General features: G+C 44.3%; 1 protein-coding gene across 2 annotated transcripts; it reads left to right on the forward strand.

Moving 5' to 3' along the window:
• The first annotated feature begins 754 nt into the window (after positions 1–754).
• Positions 755–21,543, forward strand: LOC137871281 (gamma-aminobutyric acid receptor subunit rho-2-like). Of its 2 annotated transcripts, none has more exons than XM_068709031.1 (9): positions 755–876; positions 2,453–2,559; positions 9,423–9,490; positions 12,106–12,329; positions 12,472–12,554; positions 13,358–13,498; positions 15,995–16,147; positions 16,655–16,863; positions 16,960–21,543. In XM_068709031.1, exons 1-9 carry the CDS (start codon positions 755–757, stop codon positions 17,272–17,274), a joined length of 1,422 nt encoding a protein of 473 aa, XP_068565132.1. In that variant the 3' UTR covers positions 17,275–21,543. The 2 variants fall into 2 exon arrangements, with proteins under 2 accessions (XP_068565132.1, XP_068565133.1); XM_068709032.1 differs by having other exon boundaries at positions 16,966–21,543.
• Positions 21,544–22,370: the final 827 nt, after the last annotated feature.

Below are 22,370 nucleotides of genomic sequence, written 5' to 3' on the forward strand. Positions count from 1 at the left end.
CAGCAGAATGTGAGATTTTCACATCTTCTGAAAACTTCTCTCTCCAGACTGCGGGCGGTTGTGGTGAAATGAAATGAAAGCCCTGGAGCGACACAGATGTGGACGTTTACAGTCTTTAGTTCATGCTGTCCTCCACTGCAAACACATCAAATAAAGGATCGAATGCTCCACACTCCAGTGACATTTCATTTTCATGCACTTTCTTTATCAATAATATGAAATCAAGTGATGTGTTTTTCCATATGATGGTCTGTGGAAATCCCCCCCAAAAAAGAAGCTGCAGCAGGAATTTCATACTTCATGTTCTGCCTCTAACGACCCATCGGGGGGGGGGGGACGGGACGGAACGGAACGGACACGTTTTCTTTTTTGCTGCGCGCTGCATGTGGTGCTGATGCTGCGCGCGCCTGAGCCATAGAAAAAACAATGCAACAGCCGCTCTGGAGGCTGAAGACCAATCAGCGCGCTTATCAGACTCCACCATCCCTCTCTCTCTCTCTCTCTCTCTCTCTCTCTCTCTCTCTCTCTCTCTCTCTCTCTCTCTCTCTCTCTCTCTCTCTCTCTCTCTCTCTCTCTCTCTCTCTCTCTCTCTCTCCGCAAAGCACCCGGCGCACTTGTTCGCTCGCAGTCTCCCTCGCACTCTTCTTCCTCCCTCCTTTTGCCTCCGACAGGAAGATGGTACCGCGCACAGTGCGTCCTGCACGCGAACCGAAGGCGTCGCTCACCGACTCGCTGCGGGACTTTTGAACTCACCATGCCGGGTTACGCGAGGCTCCTGCTCGTGCTGCTGTGTCTGATCGTGCTCGCGGAGTGCAGGAGACACAAAAGTAGGAGAAAGCGGTGGTCCGCGCCGGCGGAGACTCACAAGCCCGGCACGTAAGTACCGACAGCGATGCATTGTATTTGACGTTGACCGAACCCTGGCCTTTCGGACATCACAGGGACGAATATCCTGCACGAGAGCGAGGATCAGCACTGTTATCAGCTGCACGTTTACGCGCAACTCTGCGCAACAGTCCAATTAACTCTTCTATGAGTTTGACCGCGAACAGTTTGCTGATTTCTAAGAAGGTCCAGAATGTCAACATTAGCATGCAATCTACACATGGCCAAAAGCTTCTTCTTCTTATTATTATTATTTAATCCTAAATCAGGTTGCAGGATCCATCGCATCGCTATTTGTGATTTATGTATTTATGGGAACCAACCTGTGAGTAGAAAACACCGCAGACCCGCTGGTCCTTCCTGTCAGAACTTCTCGAGCTGCCGTATCTTCTTCATCATCTTTGTTAGGATTGGCTTGAGGGTGACAGGAGAGTCTCGAGACAGAGAGGCTGAGGGTGGGTGTGTTCGTCCCTGACTGTCACGCTGCTGTCCACAGGATCCAGCAGCAGCTGCAGCTTTGTCCTCATGCAATGTGCATGACTTTATTGTACAAAACATGGATTGATGTCCAAAATTTCCAATTAATGAATTCATCTTCCTATTAGTTTTCTCCTGTCATCGTTTTGTCTACATTTTTTTGGTCTTTTGTCTTCAAGTTGAATTCTTCCAAATTGGATGTTTGTGTCCAACCAACAGCCCAAAACCCAAACATTTTTAATTTACTATCATAGAAGACTCATGTTCATGAAAAAACAGCTAATGCTCATTTTTGAGAAGCTGAAACCCCAAAAAATGTTGGGCTTTATAGAAAATGATTAAAAGTGCTTATTATTATTACGGCATTCAAAGCATATCTATTTATGTTCTCAATGTATTGAATCAATGATCATAACATGATACTAACGGACTCCGACATCACTCCACTATATCTTTACATATATAACATGTTTTACTGCTGTATTAATGCTCTGAATATCGTATAGGCTATACAACCTTGAAGTATTAATCTAAGAAGTCACAGTTGTTGCTGATCATCTTTTTTCAGCACTACTGTCACTTCTAGTTTCACCTCTTATTTGTCTTTATTTCAAATCTTATTTTTTTTACTGCAAAATAATTGAATTAAAATAAGTTTTGCTTACAAACATCAAAATGTACAAACAAATGCAACTCGTTAATTGGTTCATTTATTAGGAAGTAGAAAAGAACAAGATTGTGTTTTTATTACATTTCTGTAAAGACAACATATCTAGAGGGCTTCACATCACATACGTCTGATGAGTGTTTTTTATTGTCATGAAATCCTTTGTGTTTACCAAAAACAACAATAAATGCATCTTCCTCACAAAGCCTGATGTCTTCCTCTTTGCCAAAGATCCTCATTAAAGACACATCAGTGAGGCTCACTGTTGCACCGGGTGACATGTTCCTTCATTTCCACAAACACACTAGATCGCCAAAAGTGGATTAATCCGCCGCTGAAAGTAGTCCCCCGACAAATGCGCCACTTCCTACTGTTTGATTAATCGACAGCGATGCAACTCTAATGGCTCCTCTCTCCTCTCAGCCCTCTGTCCAAGAAGGTCGCAGATGGAACCAAATCCCGGAAGGTGAAGACCAGCCACCTCCTGCGCATAGACGACCACGACTTCACCATGAGGCCCGCCTTCGCAGGTGAGCTCCGTGAGCTTTAGGGCACCTCGCCGCTGCGATCGTGTCGGTGGCAATGTGAGAATTATTCACTGTTGTGTCTTTAAAGAAGAAGAACAGGAGAGTGTGAAGCAGACAGCAAACTCCGGTTCTGAAGAGTGAAGCCGATGCTTCATGTCTTAAACCTGCATTCTCTCTAGTGTCCACCGGGGGGCGACTCCTCTGGTTGTATAGAAGTCTAGTCTAAAATGACTCTACTTCTCTCTTGATTTATTCCCTCAGTAAACATTGTAAACATGAGTTTATGGTCTCAATCTCTAGTTTACAGTCTTCTTCAATACAGCATGATGTTCATTTAGTACATTATGCTCCATTTAGAGTCAAACAGACCATGAAGCAGGGGATGCTTTAGGGGCGGGGCTACACAGTGATTGACAGGTATCAGAGACGTATATATGACTCTACGTCACTCCTCCGCAGTCCAAATGTGGTCACTTCTGTTTGCTGGTTACAAAAAAACAAGACGGCGTTGGTCGTAATCCAAGATGGCGACGGCAAAATCGCCGAACTCGAGGCTTCATTACGTCCACAAACGAACGGGTGACGTCACGACGACTACGCCCTCTTCTTGTTTACAGTCTGTGGTGTGAAGTGAATGTTGATGCCACGCTGAGTTGGGAGAGAGCAGGTTTATTCCCCCCCCCCCACACACACACACACACTCACACACACACACTTCATCTCTTCCGTTCAGCTCACAAACCTAAAGAGCACAGAAATAGACGACATGTGGAGCCCAACACGGCCCCAAGATAGAGGAGACAAAGGAAGCCGGATCTGCTGCACTGTAAATACATTCTGACACGGAGCTGAGCAGATGTCATCCTGCAGAGAAACCTCTTCTCTCTGACGCCGTTATCTGTCACCTCTGCTTGTTTGTATCTTCCACTTAAATGTACTCAAGTAAAAGTACTGTTTCTGTACGAGCCAAAAAAAAAAATCACTTGAGTAACAAATACCTTATGAACTAATAAAGTGGAATTGTTTCAACCACAGATGCAAACAGGCCATAAAGCAAGGTACGCTTTAGGGGCGGGGCTACCTTGCGATTGACAGGTCTCTACCAGAGCCGCATACGTCGTCTCTCTACGTCGCTCCGTCCGCCGTCCAAATATGGTCGCTTCCATTTATTGGTTGCAAAAAAAAAATCGAAGATGGCGACGGCGAAATCGCTGAACTCGAGGCTTCAAAACGGCAATGAGTGACGTCACCATGACTACGTCTTCTTAGCGAGCAGGCTATGATAGCGCCGCCTGCTCGCTAAGAAGCACACATCTACTGAACGGAATTGGAAACGGCAGCTACAGCCTTGATGCATCACGATTCACACAAACATCACGTCAGACGCGTTTATGTCGGCTTAAACTTGAGTTTCCGACTCTTTTCTTTGGGATGAAAAGTAATGATTTGTCTCTATATTTACTTAAGTAAGAGTAGAGTAAGTTTACTGCATTAGAACTACTGTGACAAGTACAATTTACTCAATAGTACCTGTAACTCAGTCATGCGTCCTCGCTCTCTACACCTTGGATGTCAGGACAACAAACGCTGCTGCTGCTGGGAGTTTTGGGGGGGAGGCAATTAAAAATAAGAAGCTTATTTGTTGAACCAAAGCGGCCTGTTCTCTGGTATTTAGCATGTTTCAGCACAGGAGGAGGTGGCGAGCTAAATGAAACGTCCCACAGTGAATTTCATGCTCCTCTGGGAATCCAGTCGCGGCCACAGATGGGAGCGAGGAACACTTCGGTTATTTATTTTTTTTGTTGCTCTGCGTCTGAAAGCTTTTGTTTGCTTCTACTGCAGCAGCAGCAGAAGAAGAAGAAGAAGAAGAAGAATGGGATTGTTTTATTCAAACATCATCAGAAGCTGACTGGTGTGAGCGCCCAGTGAGGCTGCCACGTGGTTCCCTTCTGTCTCCAGACTACAGTGTCACTAATGAAAGCCTCTTACACGGCGCCTTCCGGTTATGGAGAGCGACGCCGCTGCGTGCCAACGGGGGTGTCAGCGTCAGTTCATTGTCCAAAGAGTGCTCAATAAACCGCTTTTGTTGTGACGATATTGAATGGAGAAATGGTAATTGTTTGGCTAAGGTTCTTCCGCAATGCCTCCGAGAGTCGTGTGATGTTTACGTTATCAGTGGTGTGCAGGTGGAGCGGCGAATCTTGATAAAAGTGTTTGTCATCCGACTTAAAAGCACCCGAAGTGATCCAATTGGACGGGTTCTGACTGTGGAAGCTGAAGGGAGGAATATTTGTCATGGCATCGAGTTGTGATTTCTTGTTTAACATCTATTCACGGAGCTCCTCCTTTCCCGTCTGCCTCGGGTTTTTAAAGGACGACATCTGATGAGGTGGATGGATCCGTCACGCCTTAGTCACATTTGCATTAAAGAAGCGGCGTGTTTTTCCCCTCATTTCACCCCCACAGCATTCTGAAGGACCCGACACCAAATGCATCCTTTCAACGTGGATTTCTTTCGAGCCGCTGCAGCATATAGTGTCTAATGCTGTCTAATCCAGCCAGGGTAAACCAACAGTGGATTTACAGTTGCTAATCCATGAAAAGAGGAGCAGTCCAGCATCATTAATGGGAATGGATAAGTTGTTTTTTCTCCCACTATTCTGGACACGTGTGTTGAAATTACGTGAGGACAATTCAGCCTGTGAAAGCATCGCTGCGTTATTCAACAAATGACATAAAGTGTAGCTGGGATTGGAGATTTTTTTTTTCACTTTCTGTCAAAGCTTTTATAAGATTAGATTCTGTTTCAGGATAAGCTGTGTTGTGTGTGTGTGATGAGGATGATTGACAGGTTTATATATCCGGCAAACCTTAAAGGAAAAGAGGGGAAATAACACATTCTTCCTCTTGCAAATAAAAAGCTGAATCAATAAGTAATAAAATCAACACAACCTCACTCCGACGCTTGGTCTGTGGCCCAAAGCGCTAAACGATGGCGTGATACGTGCCCCTCTAGCATCAGCTGTGTGTCAATACACACTTAATACATGCATAGTCTGGAGAAGATACAGAAGGAGAGAGAGAAGAGGAGAGAGGAGCTCAGTGTCTCCTAGGAAGTCCCCAGGCAGTCTGGGCCTATAGCAGCATATCTAGGGTCTGGACCAAGGCAGACCTGAACCAGCCCTTACTATAAACCTGAGCCAGCCCTTACTATAAACCTGAGCCAGCCCTCACTATAAACCTGAGCCAGCCCTAACTATAAACCTGGGTCAGCCCTTACTATAAACCTGAGCCAGCCCTTACTATAAACCTGAGCCAGCCCTCACTATAAACCTGAGCCAGCCCTAACTATAAACCTGAGCCAGCCCTCACTATAAACCTGGGCCAGCCCTCACTATAAACCTGAGCCAGCCCTCACTATAAACCTGGGCCAGCCCTCACTATAAACCTGAGCCAGCCCTAACTATAAACCTGGGCCAGCCCTAACTATAAACCTGAGCCAGCCCTAACTATAAACCTGGGCCAGCCCTCACTATAAACCTGAGCTAGCTCTAACTATAAACCTGAGCCAGCCCTAACTATAAGCCTGAGCCAGCTCTAACTATAAACCTGAGCCAGCTCTAACTATAAACCTGAGCCAACCCTAACTACAAACCTGAGCCAGCTCTAACTATAAACCTGAGCCAGCCCTAACTACAAACCTGAGCCAGCTCTAACTATAAACCTGAGCCAGCCCTAACTATAAACCTGAGCCAGCCCTAACTATAAACCTGAGCCAGCCCTAACTATAAACCTGAGCCAGCCCTAACTACAAACCTGAGCCAGCTCTAACTATAAACCTGAGCCAGCCCTAACTATAAACCTGAGCCAGCCCTAACTATAAACCTGAGCCAGCCCTAACTACAAACCTGAGCCAGCTCTAACTATAAACCTGAGCCAGCCCTAACTATAAACCTGAGCCAGCCCTAACTATAAACCTGAGCCAGCCCTAACTATAAACCTGAGCCAGCCCTAACTACAAACCTGAGCCAGCTCTAACTATAAACCTGAGCCAGCCCTAACTATAAACCTGAGCCAGCCCTAACTACAAACCTGAGCCAGCCCTCACTATAAACCTGAGCCAGCCCTAACTACAAACCTGAGCCAGCTCTAACTATAAACCTGAGCCAGCCCTAACTATAAACCTGAGCCAGCCCTAACTATAAACCTGAGCCAACCCTAACCATAAACTTGGGCCAGCCCTAACTATAAACCTGAGCCAGCCCTCACTATAAACCTGAGCCAGCCCTAACTATAAACCTGAGCCAGCCCTCACTATAAACCTGAGCCAGCCCTAACTATAAACCTGAGCCAGCCCTCACTATAAACCTGAGCCAGCCCTAACTATAAATCTGAGCCAGCCCTAACTATAAACCTGAGCCAGCCCTAACTATAAACCTGAGCCAGCTCTAACTATAAACCTGAGCCTTATATATATTTTTATATAGATGTCCTGTGCTGTGACCACAAACAACAATTGATTGGCTTCCGTCGGTGGTAGCAGAAGTCTCAAAGATGGATATCTGTAAACCTGGACACAAAACCAAAACTACAGGATCCTGCATGGCTGCTCTGGGGCCCCGGACCTCACGGGCAAGTTGGTTTGTAGTGATTTGACTCGTTTCTTAGAGAGTATGTGCCACTAAATCAGAGTCTTAATAGAAATGAAAAGGGCCTTCAGGCTCTGTCTAGTCGATGAACCTTATATTCTGTATAAATTGTTGATCAAATTATACCACAAATTGATTTCACACACTTCAAACTTCCAGCGGAGCAGTACAATCTGGGGTAATTTATGATGTATTGTAGGAAAATTATGACGAAGCTGCCGAGTGTCCTCTGCAGTGTGCACGGTACGTAATGAGCACTTGAAGGAACGAGGCCGTCGGGGGGGCCACAGCTCATTTTCTCCTCAGGCGCCTAATAGATGAATCCAGCCCTGCTTGGGGGAACTGGCCCTTTATTTCTCTATTTCTTTATTTCTTTTTTTTTTTTGCTATATGCCGGTTCAGAAAGTTTCATTAGTTCAGTATAAAGTAGAAAAACAGCATGAGAAACTCAGGAAACTGTCTTCACAGGGGAAATATTCCTCTACAGCCTAATTTTAGACTTCAATATGCCTGAACATCTGCTGGTACACATCAAAATAATAGTCCCTGTCTTCAAAGATACATCCTGTATTTTCTCAAATGAATGTTCATCATGTAGCCTACAAGTGTAACTTTCTTAATTAGACACATTATGAAATTTCCCCCACAGGGATGAACGGAAGTCTAAACACACAGTGACTCAAATACTTAGCCCGATGAAAAATGCAGAAGCTGGATAAATCCCCCACGTGTTGCTAATAAAAGTTTAGGTCCCGTTGTAAATGCTTATAATTTGTGTGCTTTTGTTTTTTTCGCTTCGAAACGCCTTGACAGTAATTCCATTATAAATAGTACGACGTGGCGTTAAACGACGCCGTTGGGGGTTCAGCCGAGCTCTCGGGAAAAGCAAAACCGTGAAACTATCGGTATGGCTGCTCTGCATGCTGCGTGCGCCCATGAACAGGCTGCTTTTAGCATTGTAACTTTGACTTATAGTGTTTGCTCCTCTGTGATGGTGATGCTCAGTGTTAGGGTGTTCATGCTTTGTGTGTTTGTGTGTGTGTGTGTGTGGGGGGGGAACACTGGCTGGCAACACTCTTCGCTTCATGCCCCATTTGAAAACAGGCCACACGGAAGTGCTACCGAGGGCTACGAGGGCCAGCAGGAATTACGACGCGGAGCGTCTCTGTGACGCATCCGTGGGTCTCATCTGATGATCGGTGACGTGGAATAATTCGCTGATGCTGTCAGCTGAAAATAGCAAAACGGAAATCTTCTGGCAAAAACCACACGCAGGACATTTCATGTGTGCCTGATTGTGAACACACACACACACACACACACACAAACAAACACACACAGCCAACATTTTGAACATCGAACACAGAAAACAGACCCTCTAATTACGTCCCTCTTCCGGGCAGAGCCTTTTTTTTTTGTGTCCTTGCGGTGCTGCTCAGCTCCGATTGGTTTCCGGCTGTGGCCTCCTGTGATCCAGCTGCAGGGAGGGCTGGGAGCCTCGCTGTTCCAGGCTCTCTCAGCAGGTTCTCAGCAGGTGTCTGGTGTGTTACGTCCACTGAGCCGACACGTCAACAGGAGCTCAAGCCCTGCTTGAATCTGGCTCGCGATATGCGACATATGGTGCGAGTACGAGTAGGGAGGACACTCTGCCGACAGCTGGAACCGGGCACGGGTTGACGTCCCCTCTTCCAGGTAGCAGCTTTGCTGGGCCACCAGTTGCGTAACGCTGGCACCATCGCCGCTGCTCAGATTAATACTACAGCCGTCAATGTGCCTTTAATACACTCGTGACACGTAAGGATGCTCTTCCATATAACTGTATATCCCAAACCCCTCTGTTGATATGCTCCAGCTGAGGCAGTGTGAAATTGTTCTTGACTGTAATGTGACACACCAACAGGCTACACGTCATTTTTAATGTAAGCCGGTGACGTGAAGCTACAAACTGACGCCCGACACGCGCCAAAAATTTTAGCTGGTTTCAACCTTTTTTTTCAGCACTCCAATGACCGCATCAACCAATCATGTGTTGTTGTTTCACCCTGTGTCGTTCACATCGAAAATCAAATGGCGTTAGCCGGTTCCCAGAGCTACTTAACGACTCTTCAGATCTACCTGGTTCTGATACATTAAAGATGTAACTTCAAAACGAACTGAGATAGTCGAGGGGCCTGAAATATTCTCATCTGTGTGCATCTGTTTGATATGTGTCTGCAGGTCCAGCTGTCCCCGTTGGAGTGGATGTTCAGGTGGAGAGCTTGGACAGCATATCGGAGGTAGACATGGTGAGTGGCTTAAATGTGAATCCCTGGTTGGATTCTAGATGAACGCATTGGGATGAGATGTGTGGGATTGTTGGGTTCTGGATGAAAGCCTTGGAATATAAAATGGTTCTCGGTAGAACCCCCTGGGTGGATTCTAGATAAAAGCCTTGGATATAAAAGGATCTTGGTCAAGGATCTTCTTGTTAGCACCCTTAGAAGGTGGAAAGGTTCTAGAAAGAACCTCCAGAAAGGGTTTTAGGTGGAAAAATTTACACCATAGAAGGGTTGTCTGTAAAACCTCTCATAGGAGGTTCTGGGTGGAACCTTTCACAGGTGGTTTTAGGTATAATCCTTCATGTTGGATTCTAGGTAGCACCCCCTGAAATGGTTCCAGGTGGAACAGGAACCAAAAAGGGTTCTCCTATGGGGACAAGCCAATGAACTCTATGGTTCTAGTTGCCACATTTAGTTCAGTGTACTGAAAATGACTCTATTGTTATTAGAGCTGCAACAATTAATTGATTAATCGAACTGTTAAATGAATCATCAAGTATTTTGATAATCGATTAATCGGTAAAGAAAAAAAAGTTTTCTCAGATTTCATCTTTTTAAATGTGAATATGTTCTGGTTTCTTTACTCCTTCATGACAGTAAACTGAATATCTTTGAGTTGTGGACAAAACCAGACATTTGAGGACGTCAACTCTGAGCATCTGACATTTTATAGACAGAACAACAAATCGAGTAAATAATGAAAATAATACTTAGTTATTGTTTTTAGAATAGATTCTGTTTGGGCGTAAAACATAAAGGATTACTTGGATTATTGTCTATTCTCTTTAAAGCAAAGACCAACAACAAACTCAAAGTAATGAGATTATACACATAATGTAATCATTAGCTATTCCAGTGGATTATGTTACTGGTGGCAAATGTAACCCAAAAAAAAAAAAAATCAATGACAGCCGTGGAAGTGTCTGACTTTAACAAATGAGCTCATACTGCTTCAACACATGGGGGAGAAGCAGCTAATGAGGCAGGAACCCTCTTCATTAACAGCATGACAGTGACTATGACTCTGGGGACACGTGTGTCTTCTCAATCCAATTTTTTTTTGTGATTGGACTCTCAAGATCAGAGCCTGAACACAGTTCACGGTAATCCGTTGACCTTTATCAGATATCTGTGTTCGGCTTTCTGCGCTTTGAACTGATGAACGTAACCTTTTTAGTTATCGTCATTTAGCTGTTGTTTTCGGTTGGATTATCAGAATCAGATTATGAAAGCTCAATGGTAGGAATTGTTTATTTTGCTGAGTAATGTAATTAAATCAACCTTCTGTTCTGGAACCAAAAATTGGATCCAAAACCGTCGTCCTGATGTTGTGTAAGCTCCGGTTTGCAAGGACGACCGAGGATTACATTTAATTTAGATCCCAGCAGTGTGTATTTAATTGTTTTGGAGCAGAGAGGGGGGGGGGGGGGTTGGGGGGGGGGGGGGGGGGGGGGGGGGGGGGGGGGTATGAATGATTCCAGACGACGACTGCTCTTAATGACATTATGTCATATCACAAAGCTGCAGGATGCGGTTACACAGCAAACCATCTTTTGCTGTTTCATTTAGAGGTTCAGTAGAGACGAGACTAAAAAAAAAGATATCAATGTCTACATTTCTCCCAAATCAACAATGTGTCCGTCTGTGTATCAATACGTTCTACCCTGTCTGTGGCTCTCAGAGGTGTTGCAGTGGTGGCCATTTACTGAATTTGCATAAGGAGCAACAAAAACGTATCTCTGGGCAGATGAAATGGATGAAATCTTAACATTGTCCATCGACTTTGACTGTGTTTGAGCACCAAGCATCACAGAGTCCTCTGGTCCCACCGGAGTCCTGCTCTCTGTCCTGCTGTCCGTCCGTCTAGTGATCCGGGATGCACGATGTAGCAACAACTCCCGATGTTGGGTTAGCCTGAGGTCTCATATACACAGTCTCGCTTTAAGAGATTCACCTTCCAGGACCCTCAAAATCTAGTTTTAAACAGCTAATATACTTGCAGTTATATAAATATTCGTTATACACTTAACATACGTTAAGATCACAGCACTTGAAAGCATCTCTCATTAGTAAACTTACTACACATCACAGTTGCTGGACAGATTCAGACGTGCCCCTGAACTCTTCGTCTTACGCAACATCAAAGGTACTTTCATGGTGGGTGCCAAGAGTACAATGTGTTGCTGCTGCCATTATTCCAAAGTGATCTGGTCTTATGTAATGCCATGAGGAGAGTGGGATAGAGGATGATCTGTGCAGCCGGGGGGGGGGGGGGGGGGGGGGGAGGTGCAGGAGTGCCTGCATAGCAACAATGGTTGGAGTCGAGAAGACAAGGGTAATGTAGGACCAATGGAAGCCGTGGATTGAGTTTAGTTAACATATGTTCAGCACCTCTCTTGACCGTGTACGTTCAGTCATAAGCAATCCATATAATCCAGCAGCAACGGGTCGCCGCTCCGTAATCCCAGAGGAATTCAATAAACCAAGAGGCGGCAAGCAAGTGGAGTCGTAGTGAGACTTAACCCAGAGGCTGTTTTCTGTTTCTGTCACCCCTCCCCCCACCCGCCCGCCCGCCCCCTCAGGACTTCACCATGACCCTGTATCTGAGGCACTACTGGAAGGACGAGAGGCTGGCCTTCCCGAGCTCCACCAACAAGAGCATGACCTTTGACGGGCGCCTGGTGAAGAAGATCTGGGTGCCCGACGTGTTCTTCGTCCACTCCAAGAGGTCTTTCATCCACGACACCACCACTGACAACATCATGCTGCGGGTGTTTCCCGACGGTCACGTCCTGTACAGCCTGAGGTGAGGACACACACACACACACACACACACAGATATCTGCCATGTCGGGGCTTTTTCTCCCACCAACCAAATGTGACTTGGCAGGCCTTGTTGCAGCATGCACAGAGCTGGTGATGTTTACGCTCTGCTGTCCCCCCCCCAGGGTTACAGTTACTGCTGCGTGCAACATGGATTTCAGTCGTTTCCCTTTGGACTCGCAGACGTGCACGCTGGAGCTGGAGAGCTGTAAGTACTCCACTCTATTGCTGAGGACATAGACTGCATGTAAGAAGTGGACGAGGTCATCGTGACATTTTATTATTTTATTACGATTAACTGTTAGTTATCAGTACGAAGTGACAGGTGTTTTCACATGAGTGGGTATCGATCAGAATCAGAAACGGTTTATTGCCAAGTATGTTTGCAACAGGCGGCAACCTCCAGTTCCCCAAGTAACTTAAAGCTGCATTCTCTCTAGTGTCCACCAGGGGGCGACTCCTCTGGTTGTATAGAAGTCTAGTCTAAAATGACTCTACTTCTCTCTTGATTTATTCCCTCAGTAAACATTGTAAACATGAGTTTATGGTCTCAATCTCTAGTTTACAGTCTTCTTCAATACAGCATGATGTTCATTTAGTACATTATGCTCCATTTAGAGTCGCACAGACCATAAAGCAGGGGATGATTTAGGGGCGGGGCTACTTTTTGATTGTATACGTTGTCTCTACGTCACTCCTCCACAGTCCAAATATGGTCACTTCTGTTCCCTGGTTGCAAAAAACCAAGATGGCGACGGCCAAAACGCCGAACTAGAGGCTTCAAAACCTCAGTCAACAAACCCAATTCTCTTATACAGTCTATGATTTGCAGACACAAGGATTTGGACTTGGTGATTGGTGCATGACAATAAACACAGTGCACTGTGCAAACACAGACATGATTAACATAATGATGCCTTTGGTTACAGGAAATCCTCACATACCTAAGCCTGTATCCGTCCAGCTGCTGCCGCTGACACTGAACTCTATCCTTGCGTTCACGTCCTTCAGATGCGTACACAGACGAAGACCTGATGCTGTATTGGAAAAGCGGCGATGAGTCCCTGAGCACCGACGACAGGATTTCTCTGTCTCAGTTCCTCATCCAGAAGTTCCACACTACCTCCAGACTGGCTTTCTACAGCAGCACAGGTAGACACACGGGCAAACCAACGCCGAGTTGACATAGAACTTTTTCTATAAGGCTGATATACCCGATGGTAAAAAAAAAAAATTCTCCTGTAGGAGCTCTAAAGACTTCAGGGTCACTGTGCGGCAATTAGTATTTTCACTAAGTTGTTGTTGTTATGAACAGAAACGGAAAGCACCTTAATGACTAATCCTGAGGCCCTGTGTTGTCGAGGGGCTACTTGTCAAAATCTACTTTTAATACCATAAACATTTCAGTTGTAATTATGCTTACATGGTGCATATTCTCAAACAAACGCGTGCTTAATCAACGTATAACCAAGTTGGAGGACACTAGGGGACCTCTCTGCTGACGGGTTAATCAGACCCTGGTATTAAAGAGTCTGAAGTAATTGTGTTGGCTGAGTGGAACCTCAATGAGGCAAGAATTTAAATTAACATTAAATCATTATACATCACCCACTCTCTGCTACACTCCGTCGGTTGCAGGGAATGCTTATTTTTAATTGCACTGTGCAAGAATATTTAATTTCTATAGAACAGTATAATGTTTTCTCTCACAATTTGATGTTCCGATCACGTTGCAAACTTTTCTAAAGGACAGTTCTTTGCCTTTTTGGATTTCTAATCTGCTCCTTTTCTCTGACTCGAGTGGTCTGAACTACCCCCTCAGTGCAGAGACCTGACAATTGTCTTGTCTTTACTTTTCATTCACCGCGGCAGCTCCGTGTAGAATTAGCTCAAGCAGCTTCAAGAGCCTCATGGGTTTGAAATTCCTTGCCATCGCCAGTGTTTGACAAGCTTCATTAAAGCTGTCACTTCAAAGTCAAATTAATTCAAACGGTTACCGATATTCATGCCGTCTCCACCGCCTGAGTGGCAAGGCTGAGTATCGGTAATCAATACAATTTAGTTGTCGACCGAAATAACCCGTAATCAAGTGGTATCAAAACTCCAGTCAAACGATACCTGCAACCGATCCTTGTGGAGATGTCTGACCCGGCGGCTAACAGCTAACAGCGCTAAAATCGACAACAGTGCTGAGTGACAGAGCTAACACTTAGGTAACACCGAGGGTTCTCCGAGGGAAACCGAAGTTCTATTAGCAAAGGCAGTGGAATACGCACAAACAGCTTCCTTTCACATGATGGGTATTCAATGAAGTACTCTATTGGTATCGGTATCACTTTAAAGGTACTGGTACAGTTTTTCGTACCAGTACGATTTTTCCATCTCTGTTGGTAAATCCTTCCACAGCTTGCTAGGTTTCTCCATTTTGAGTTAGTGACAACACAATATGCCATATTTCACTGTTGATATTGTGACACAAAACAACAGGAAAAGCCTAGGTGTGGAAAAAAATGATATGAATGATGGCTGATTTCCATTTTACTGCCTTAGTTTCAGGGTATTGTGTCGTGGCTCCCTGGGACCCTTGAACACAATGGAGCAGTCGCAAATGTCATTAACAAAACCTGTGCTTCCTTTGTCTACTATGACGAGTCACAATGTCTGCTGTGAAAATGGACAATGGCTTAGTTTACTGACAGGACAATGGAGCAGGACTGAGGGAATTTCAGGTTGAATATCAATTATGTTTTCAGGTTGTCCGTCCATCCGTCCATTCTAGTGAACTCAATATCTCAGGAACACGTTGAAAGAATTTCCTCAAATTGGGTACAAACGTCCACCTGGACTCAAGGTTGAACTGATTAAGAGTTTGGTGGTCAACGGTCACTGTGACCTCGTAAAACACGCTATGGCCTCAAAAGTTCATTAAGACATTTTCACACAAATGGCCCTTTATTATGTCTAATAAAATGATAAAGTGATGACATTCTGGGCAGACGGGGATGAAACTGTAGGTTGTAATTGTAGTTTACACACGTTCAACAAATGTCTGTTTAACTTGTCGGTCTGGTCTGCGTACTGTTGTGAGTAACCAGGACATCATTTCTCTAAACATTGCAGTTTTTATGGTAGAAAATAGTGCTACTAAAGGAATGAAACATATACCGTATTAATTATATTAATAAATATATAAAAGCCGAAAGCTGCTACTGAGTGAAGCTTTCAGTAAAAGCTCTGAAAATAATTGTTTGGCTTTGCCCAATGAGGTTTTACTCAACCCGGTGAGATTAGCACTGGATCCAGAGAAAAGCTGTTCCTCTGAGAAATGTTTTTGAATCAGAAACTCAGAAACTAGAACACTAAAAAACATCTTTTGGGCTATTTCAACATTTTCCTCATATTCCCCTCACATTGTTATTTGCTTCCTTACTTTGCTCTGCTGTCATAAATATTGTCATCTAATGCAATTATCTCTTTTCTATTCAGATGTTTTTTTTGTTTTATCGGCCCATCCAGATTTCTATCACCCCTTTTGCAGATTAATTCCTTCCACCTGGCTCTGTGTTTATTGCGGTATCATTTCTGTTTTACCTCTGACACATAAAAGAACAAACATTCTTGTTATTCTGCTTCTTCCCTCGTCTCCAGGCTGGTACAACCGTCTGTACATCAACTTCACTCTGCGGCGTCACATCTTCTTTTTCCTGCTGCAGACCTACTTCCCCGCCACTCTGATGGTCATGCTGTCCTGGGTGTCCTTCTGGATCGACCGCAGGGCCGTCCCCGCCAGAGTCTCATTAGGTAACGCGGCGACCGTCCTGCCTGTTCGCGTGTAATGTGTGTCCAGAGCGGCATGACGGTGACCTGAGAGCACGACCCAGTTAGCGTAGCAGAACCCCGGAGGGGTTAGATATTTCCACTGGAACCCTGAAGACGGGAGAACCTCACCAACCCCGACCTAAAACAAAATCCAAGATTACTGCAGGAGTGAAATTTGTAATATTATACTGTTCATGAGCGCTTCTGTCTTGTTTGTGTCTCATTAGTCTTAAACACAAAGCTGTCCAACTTCCATCTGTGGACATGTTGCTGGTCAACTGGTTTCTTTTCAGACTTGAACGCATCATGTCACATCATCCCCATTGTTTGTCTGGGGACCACCCTGTCCTTTTCTTTTTCTTTTTAACAGTTTCTCATCTCTGCCCTCCAAGTTCCAGAGGGAATCTCTGTTCTGGACCGACGGAGACATAACATGGGCATGAATCCTCTTCATATTTCACACAAGGTGCTTTGTTCTCTGCGCTTCAGGTATAACCACGGTGCTCACCATGTCCACCATCATCACTGGAGTCAACGCCTCCATGCCCAGGGTGTCCTACATCAAAGCTGTGGACATTTACCTCTGGGTCAGTTTCGTCTTTGTCTTCCTCTCCGTGCTCGAGTACGCCGCCGTCAACTACCTGACGACGGTAAGGGACGGCAAAGACCGCAAGCTCAGAGAAAAAGCCAGGCAACAGGTACCCTTTTTTTTGAGAACCGGCGTTCATCTCCCTCCCAAACGGTGCTTTCAACTTCTTATTCAATCCTGATTCCTTTTGCTCTCTTTTGCTCAGTCGCAGACACTCCCCTGCACCTGCGGCATGTCCCACGCCAGGACCATGATGATGGACGGCACGTACAGCGAGGCGGACGCCAACAGCCTGGCGGGCTACACGCGGGGCTCCATTGCGCCCGAGGATTCGTCGGAAAAACAGGAGCGGATGGTGGTGCATCTCTCCCTGGACAACGAGCCCACGGGGACCAAGAAGAAGGGCATCCGCGGCTTCCGGATCATCCAGAACACCCACGCCATCGACACCTACTCTCGCATGATCTTCCCCGGCGCCTACATCCTGTTCAACCTGGTCTACTGGTGTGTGTACTGCTGAGCGTGTGTGCATTTCAGCCGAAACTGTAGCAGTGAAGGATGAAAAACTGCGAAATCTTTTTGTTTACCTTTGAAGAGAGAGAGATACAGCTGTTTCCATTCTGCATGTTCAGGTGGAGCGACGGGTTTCGACAGGATGGCAACAGTAAGTCGGAGGCTTCTGGGTGTGAATATCTCAAAACTCTGGCCCACGTGTCATCGCTGGACTGGACCACTTAAACATTATATCACGAGCTCGTTCTTACCCTCTATCAGTGTGCGAAACACGTACGCAATATACAAGATTTAATGGTTGCAAGCCACAGCAACTAGGCTGTGCACACTTTCCACACACATCAATCAGTAATCAGCCGATAGCGTTAACAATAAAAAATACTCACACATCCGCAGCCTGCAACAGAATACGCACGCTCGCATGTCTCTCTCTCTAACCCGACACTCGGACCTCGGCTTCTTCTAGTTGCCGTCCTGGTATCCGGGGAGGGGAGAGACAACGTCTTGTTTTAATCCAGGTTGTCACGAAAGGCACTAGATCAAATTTTGTCCAAAGGGGACGTTTAGGTCCTCAAACAGACGTGAAGACAGGCTCGCTTAGTGAATAATGACAACTGCTGGGCATTAGTAAGCTTTTAAGAGACATTTGCAGCTGACAAATAATTGTCTTATGATTTTGGAGACCCCCCCCTCCCTGAAATTTAGCAATTGAGGCTTTCAGGGCTCTCAGACCACCTCGTATTTCGCATACTGCCCTTAATCATACTCGTAACAACATCTTGGGGCTGTTGTTGTTGTTCTCCTTGACTAGTTTAATTCCATTTGTACAGAAATAAAAAACGTTAGCTGCCATAAACGATAGCAACATATCACTGTTGAGCTCTGCAGCTCTGCTTACTATTAATATGACAAACCCAAAACCAGAGGCGACAGACTACCAATATTTTAAAGCTTTTGTAGTCAATCTTTGTCTGCAGCTCATTTCAATATATCATTTTGGCGTTAAAGGCCCAAACACACCGACAGTGATAAACGCTGTGCGTCAATTGATGCTCCTATGCATCATATTTGGAATGCCAACACACAGAACCAGCAGTTTTGTAGGAAAATGTTGCTATTTAAGCGACATTTTTGTATATTACAGATAGCCCTTGACACTTTAGCTTTTAAATTATTGATATGATATAAATGAAAGTTTAGCTTATTCTTAATGTGAAATTGGCGTCGTGCATTCCATAGATGGAAGAAGTATCACTCGGATGGAGTGTGGACGACTCACTGGTGTACAGTGGCGTTACAGAAGCCGTCCTGCAGAGAACATCATTTACATAAAGTAGTGACAGCGGGGCCTCCGCTTTGGACCTGCAGTCGTAGCTCCGGCGGGAGGAGGAGCGCTCAGCTCCCGGCAGCAGCAGCGTCTCCTCCTCCTCCAGGAGCAGAGCTTCTCCTCTCTGAGAGCCGACACCGACACCACGCTGCTGGAGACCCATGACGTATTGCTGGACCCACTGGAGGGAAGGGAGGCACGGGAGAACCAGAACCAGGACTGAGAGGAGCAGACTGTCAGACCCTGCTGCAGTAAAATGAGAGGCTTAAAGGGACTCTGGTGCTCTGAAACACTACCGCTTTAATCCACAGAGACCGCCAAAATCAACACAAAATGAAAGTTCCTGGTAGTAGCAATGTTTCTCTGCCACACTGAACATTGAAGTATTAGTTAAATTTCTTTGTCATGTTTTTTTTACAATGTGGAGAAATGGTAATTAGAGGACTACAGATGCTTCACAGCAAGCTGAAAAAGACAAACCATGGATATTTCGTCGCCCTGTAAAGTCCAAGCAATCGTGTTGACAGCTGACAGTTGGTTATTTACACAACCAGCAGAAAATGAGCAGCATTAATGTGGTTTTGGACAACACAAACAATATTAGTCAAATTTTACTCTTTCTGTTTTAATCTCTATCAACTGAGAAATATCAGTTTCATGGAGTGTCGTGTGTCGGTGTCGTGACTATTTTGAGTGGCAGAGCTTTCAGGTTGTCGAGAAAGCTCTGCACATCTGTCCACCTGAAGTTGGACTGTTACATCTGAGCCAGAGTCAACTTTTTGTGCAAGCCAGCTCCCATCTAGACTTCCCTAAAATCCCCTTTTCTTCTCTGACGCTCTCTTTCTTCAAAATTAAACTGTCAAAAAATAATAAGAGCAGATAATTTGGCTGCTATTTCCTCTGTAACCTTTGGATCTGACTGAGTCACAGAAGAGTCCAGAGCAGATGGCTAATGAGGCAGTAAGTGTGCTAAATACCAGGCCCTCTTCCCTTAACGGCACTCCTGCCACAGTGACAAATTTACAATTAAAGTGACAGTAAATGCTTCTGCTGTGTATAACTCATGGACTACTGATGGCATTTACCAGACTGAAGCAACCCATAAAGCCAGGATTAAATAGGATGTTACTACTGTATGGGGTTTTAAAAGCACCACACACTACTGTTGCTGAGCAAAGTCTTCTATTTATTCATGTATTCACAGCTTGTTCATTCACTAAGTTTCTTTTATTTGATATTTATTTATTTATTTTTAGTGCAGCAATAGATCCATGTGCCATTATACCTTGATGCATGCTGCAGAAGAGCGATGCTGTATCTTTCTAGATGTATATTTCAATGAAAGGACTTGAAAACACAGGTAGCTTTACTAGTGATGTAACCAACTTGAACCGCCTTAACTTTTTTTTTTATATACACCAACATGGTTTAATGGCTGTGATTTTGTTTGTTTCATTTATTTGTTTGCGTAAAATGAGTGAATGCATAGTTTATATTGGAGGTTTTCTGATTTTCTGAATTCCATCCAATTCAGCATTTAATCACGTGGGTAAATAGTAAGTTAGAAGCTGTGATGCATGAGTTCGACCATCACAAGTGCTGCAGTTTATTTACGAAATACTGGTGCACAAGTCAGTGTTTCTAAAGCAGATTCTACCTGCAAAAATATTTAAGGCAGTAGTTTGACATTTTGGGAAATGAGCTCGGCGAGAAAATGTATAGAAATTGTACATCAAACAGAAATGTAAGAAAGAAACCTGGTTAGAGAAAGTGAGTGAGCACAACATCAGACCGATAGACTCCTTTTCTGTTTGTAAACATGACATATTTATATAGATGGAGGCAGAATAATTCTCTTAACACTTGGGAATGTTAATATTTACCGATGAGACCACATAGTTAGTTAGCTAGCTTGTACATCTCCAGAGCTGGCTAGTTAGCAGCTAGTTAGGCAGCTAACTACCGTGTCTATCTTCAGAATTCGCTACTAAGCTAGCTAGCTTGTCCAGAGTTGGCTAGTTAGCTAACTAGCTTGTCCATCTCGAGAGCTCTATCTATCTTCAGAATTAGCTATTAAGATAGCTAGCTAACTAGCTTATATATCTTCAGAATTAGCTACTAAGCTAGCTAGCTAACTAGCTTGTCCATCTTCAGAATTAGTTACTAAGCTAGCTAGCTTGTTCATTTCTACTTTAACAACGTAATACTTCGTCTACACACTCTAAGCACAGGGTTTGAAAGCACAATGCTATCAACAGACAAGTGACAACTTTGTTCAGATAATTTTCTGTAAACAGTGTTGCATGAAAGCAAAATTAGCAAGCTAGCTAAGTAGCCAGCCGTCTGCTAGTTAGCTTGCTAACTCTTCTATGCTACACTGGTTACAGAAAATAAGCCCAACATCGGGCCATCTCTTCATCTAATAGTTTATCCTATTCGTAACATTTCTAGCCATATCCTCTTATAATTTAGCCTGCTGCGGGGTGCAGCGGTTGTTAGCAGAAGGCTAAGCTAAACTATTAGCAACATTTTTATGTCGAGCTAGGCTAACCACTTTTTGGCTTTATCTCCATACTTATTGCACATATATGAAAATAAAAAAGAGTGTTTCACAATATGTCAAACTACCCCTTTAAAACCAAGGTTGTGACCTGCTTAGTAATCTTTTCAGTGACCAACAATGCGCTTTAGCTTCATGGCAGCAATCATTTGCCAAAAACTAAATGTGATTTTTTTTTTTTTAAATGTATTTTAAAAGTGCATATCATTTTGGAATGAAACTCTTATAACAGCAAGTCAGATGGCGTCTCAATGCAAAAAAAAAGCAAAACAAGAAAGAAGAAGCACGCTAGCAGATCCGTCAGCTTCCAAACCGACATCACTTCTACTTCATCTTCAGAAAAAAATGTTCAGAATGTAATTTCATAAATAAAGACTTTCTTTCACACATTTAAACGAGTCCTGATTTGCACCTTTTTGAAGATCCAACATATTCGACCGACAAAATTTAAGGATTTGAGCCCAAAATGCTGTCAAGCTCCCCCCTCTCAGGTTTCTAATGACGGCAAGAAGCAGCTGTACTGAAAACATTCATAAAATCCAAGAATAATGTATCAGACACAATCTTCCTGTATGACGCACATCTGTCTTTAATCCAGATTTTAGAGAGCACTCTGGGCACATCTAATCCCTAAATAAACAAATCACGTCAGATTTGCCTATGCTACCACTACTTAAAAAATAAAAAACAGCACTGCAGCAAGGCAACTGATCCTGCAGTCTAGTCCTTGTTGTTCATTAATGCAATCGCTGCTTTAAGGTAACTCACTGACTCATGTTCTAATATGTCTGGCTGTGGTTTATACCCACCGGCAGATCCTCTGACGTCTGCTGTGTCTTGTAATATGTTGTGTCTGGGATGAATTAATAAACATTTACACACATTTCTTTGAAATGACCTACCCTCCAAAAAAGGAAACATGGTATAAATAGTTTACAAATCCCTGCGTATGCAAAGCCGTCGGCTTTGGGTAGTTTGGTTGGATTTCAACAGGAAGGAAAAGGATCAGATTTGAACTGAGCGTGACCCGGAATTAGGGGTTTTGGTCAACGTTTTTTCTTTTTAAATCATTGCTCAGTAGACATTAAAAACCATCTGCGTTAACTGATATAATGTCACCCTCATTTACAGGGTTACTCTGGTACAATGTTTTGGGACTGAGAATATCTGTTTCAGTCACCTTAACACATCTATGAGTACAAATCTAATAAGATTA

This window comes from Cebidichthys violaceus, unplaced genomic scaffold (genome assembly GCF_023349555.1).
Source record: "Cebidichthys violaceus isolate CVI_PGR_0920_01 unplaced genomic scaffold, fCebVio1.0.p SCAF_14, whole genome shotgun sequence".
NCBI classification, from domain to species: domain Eukaryota; kingdom Metazoa; phylum Chordata; class Actinopteri; order Perciformes; family Stichaeidae; genus Cebidichthys; species Cebidichthys violaceus.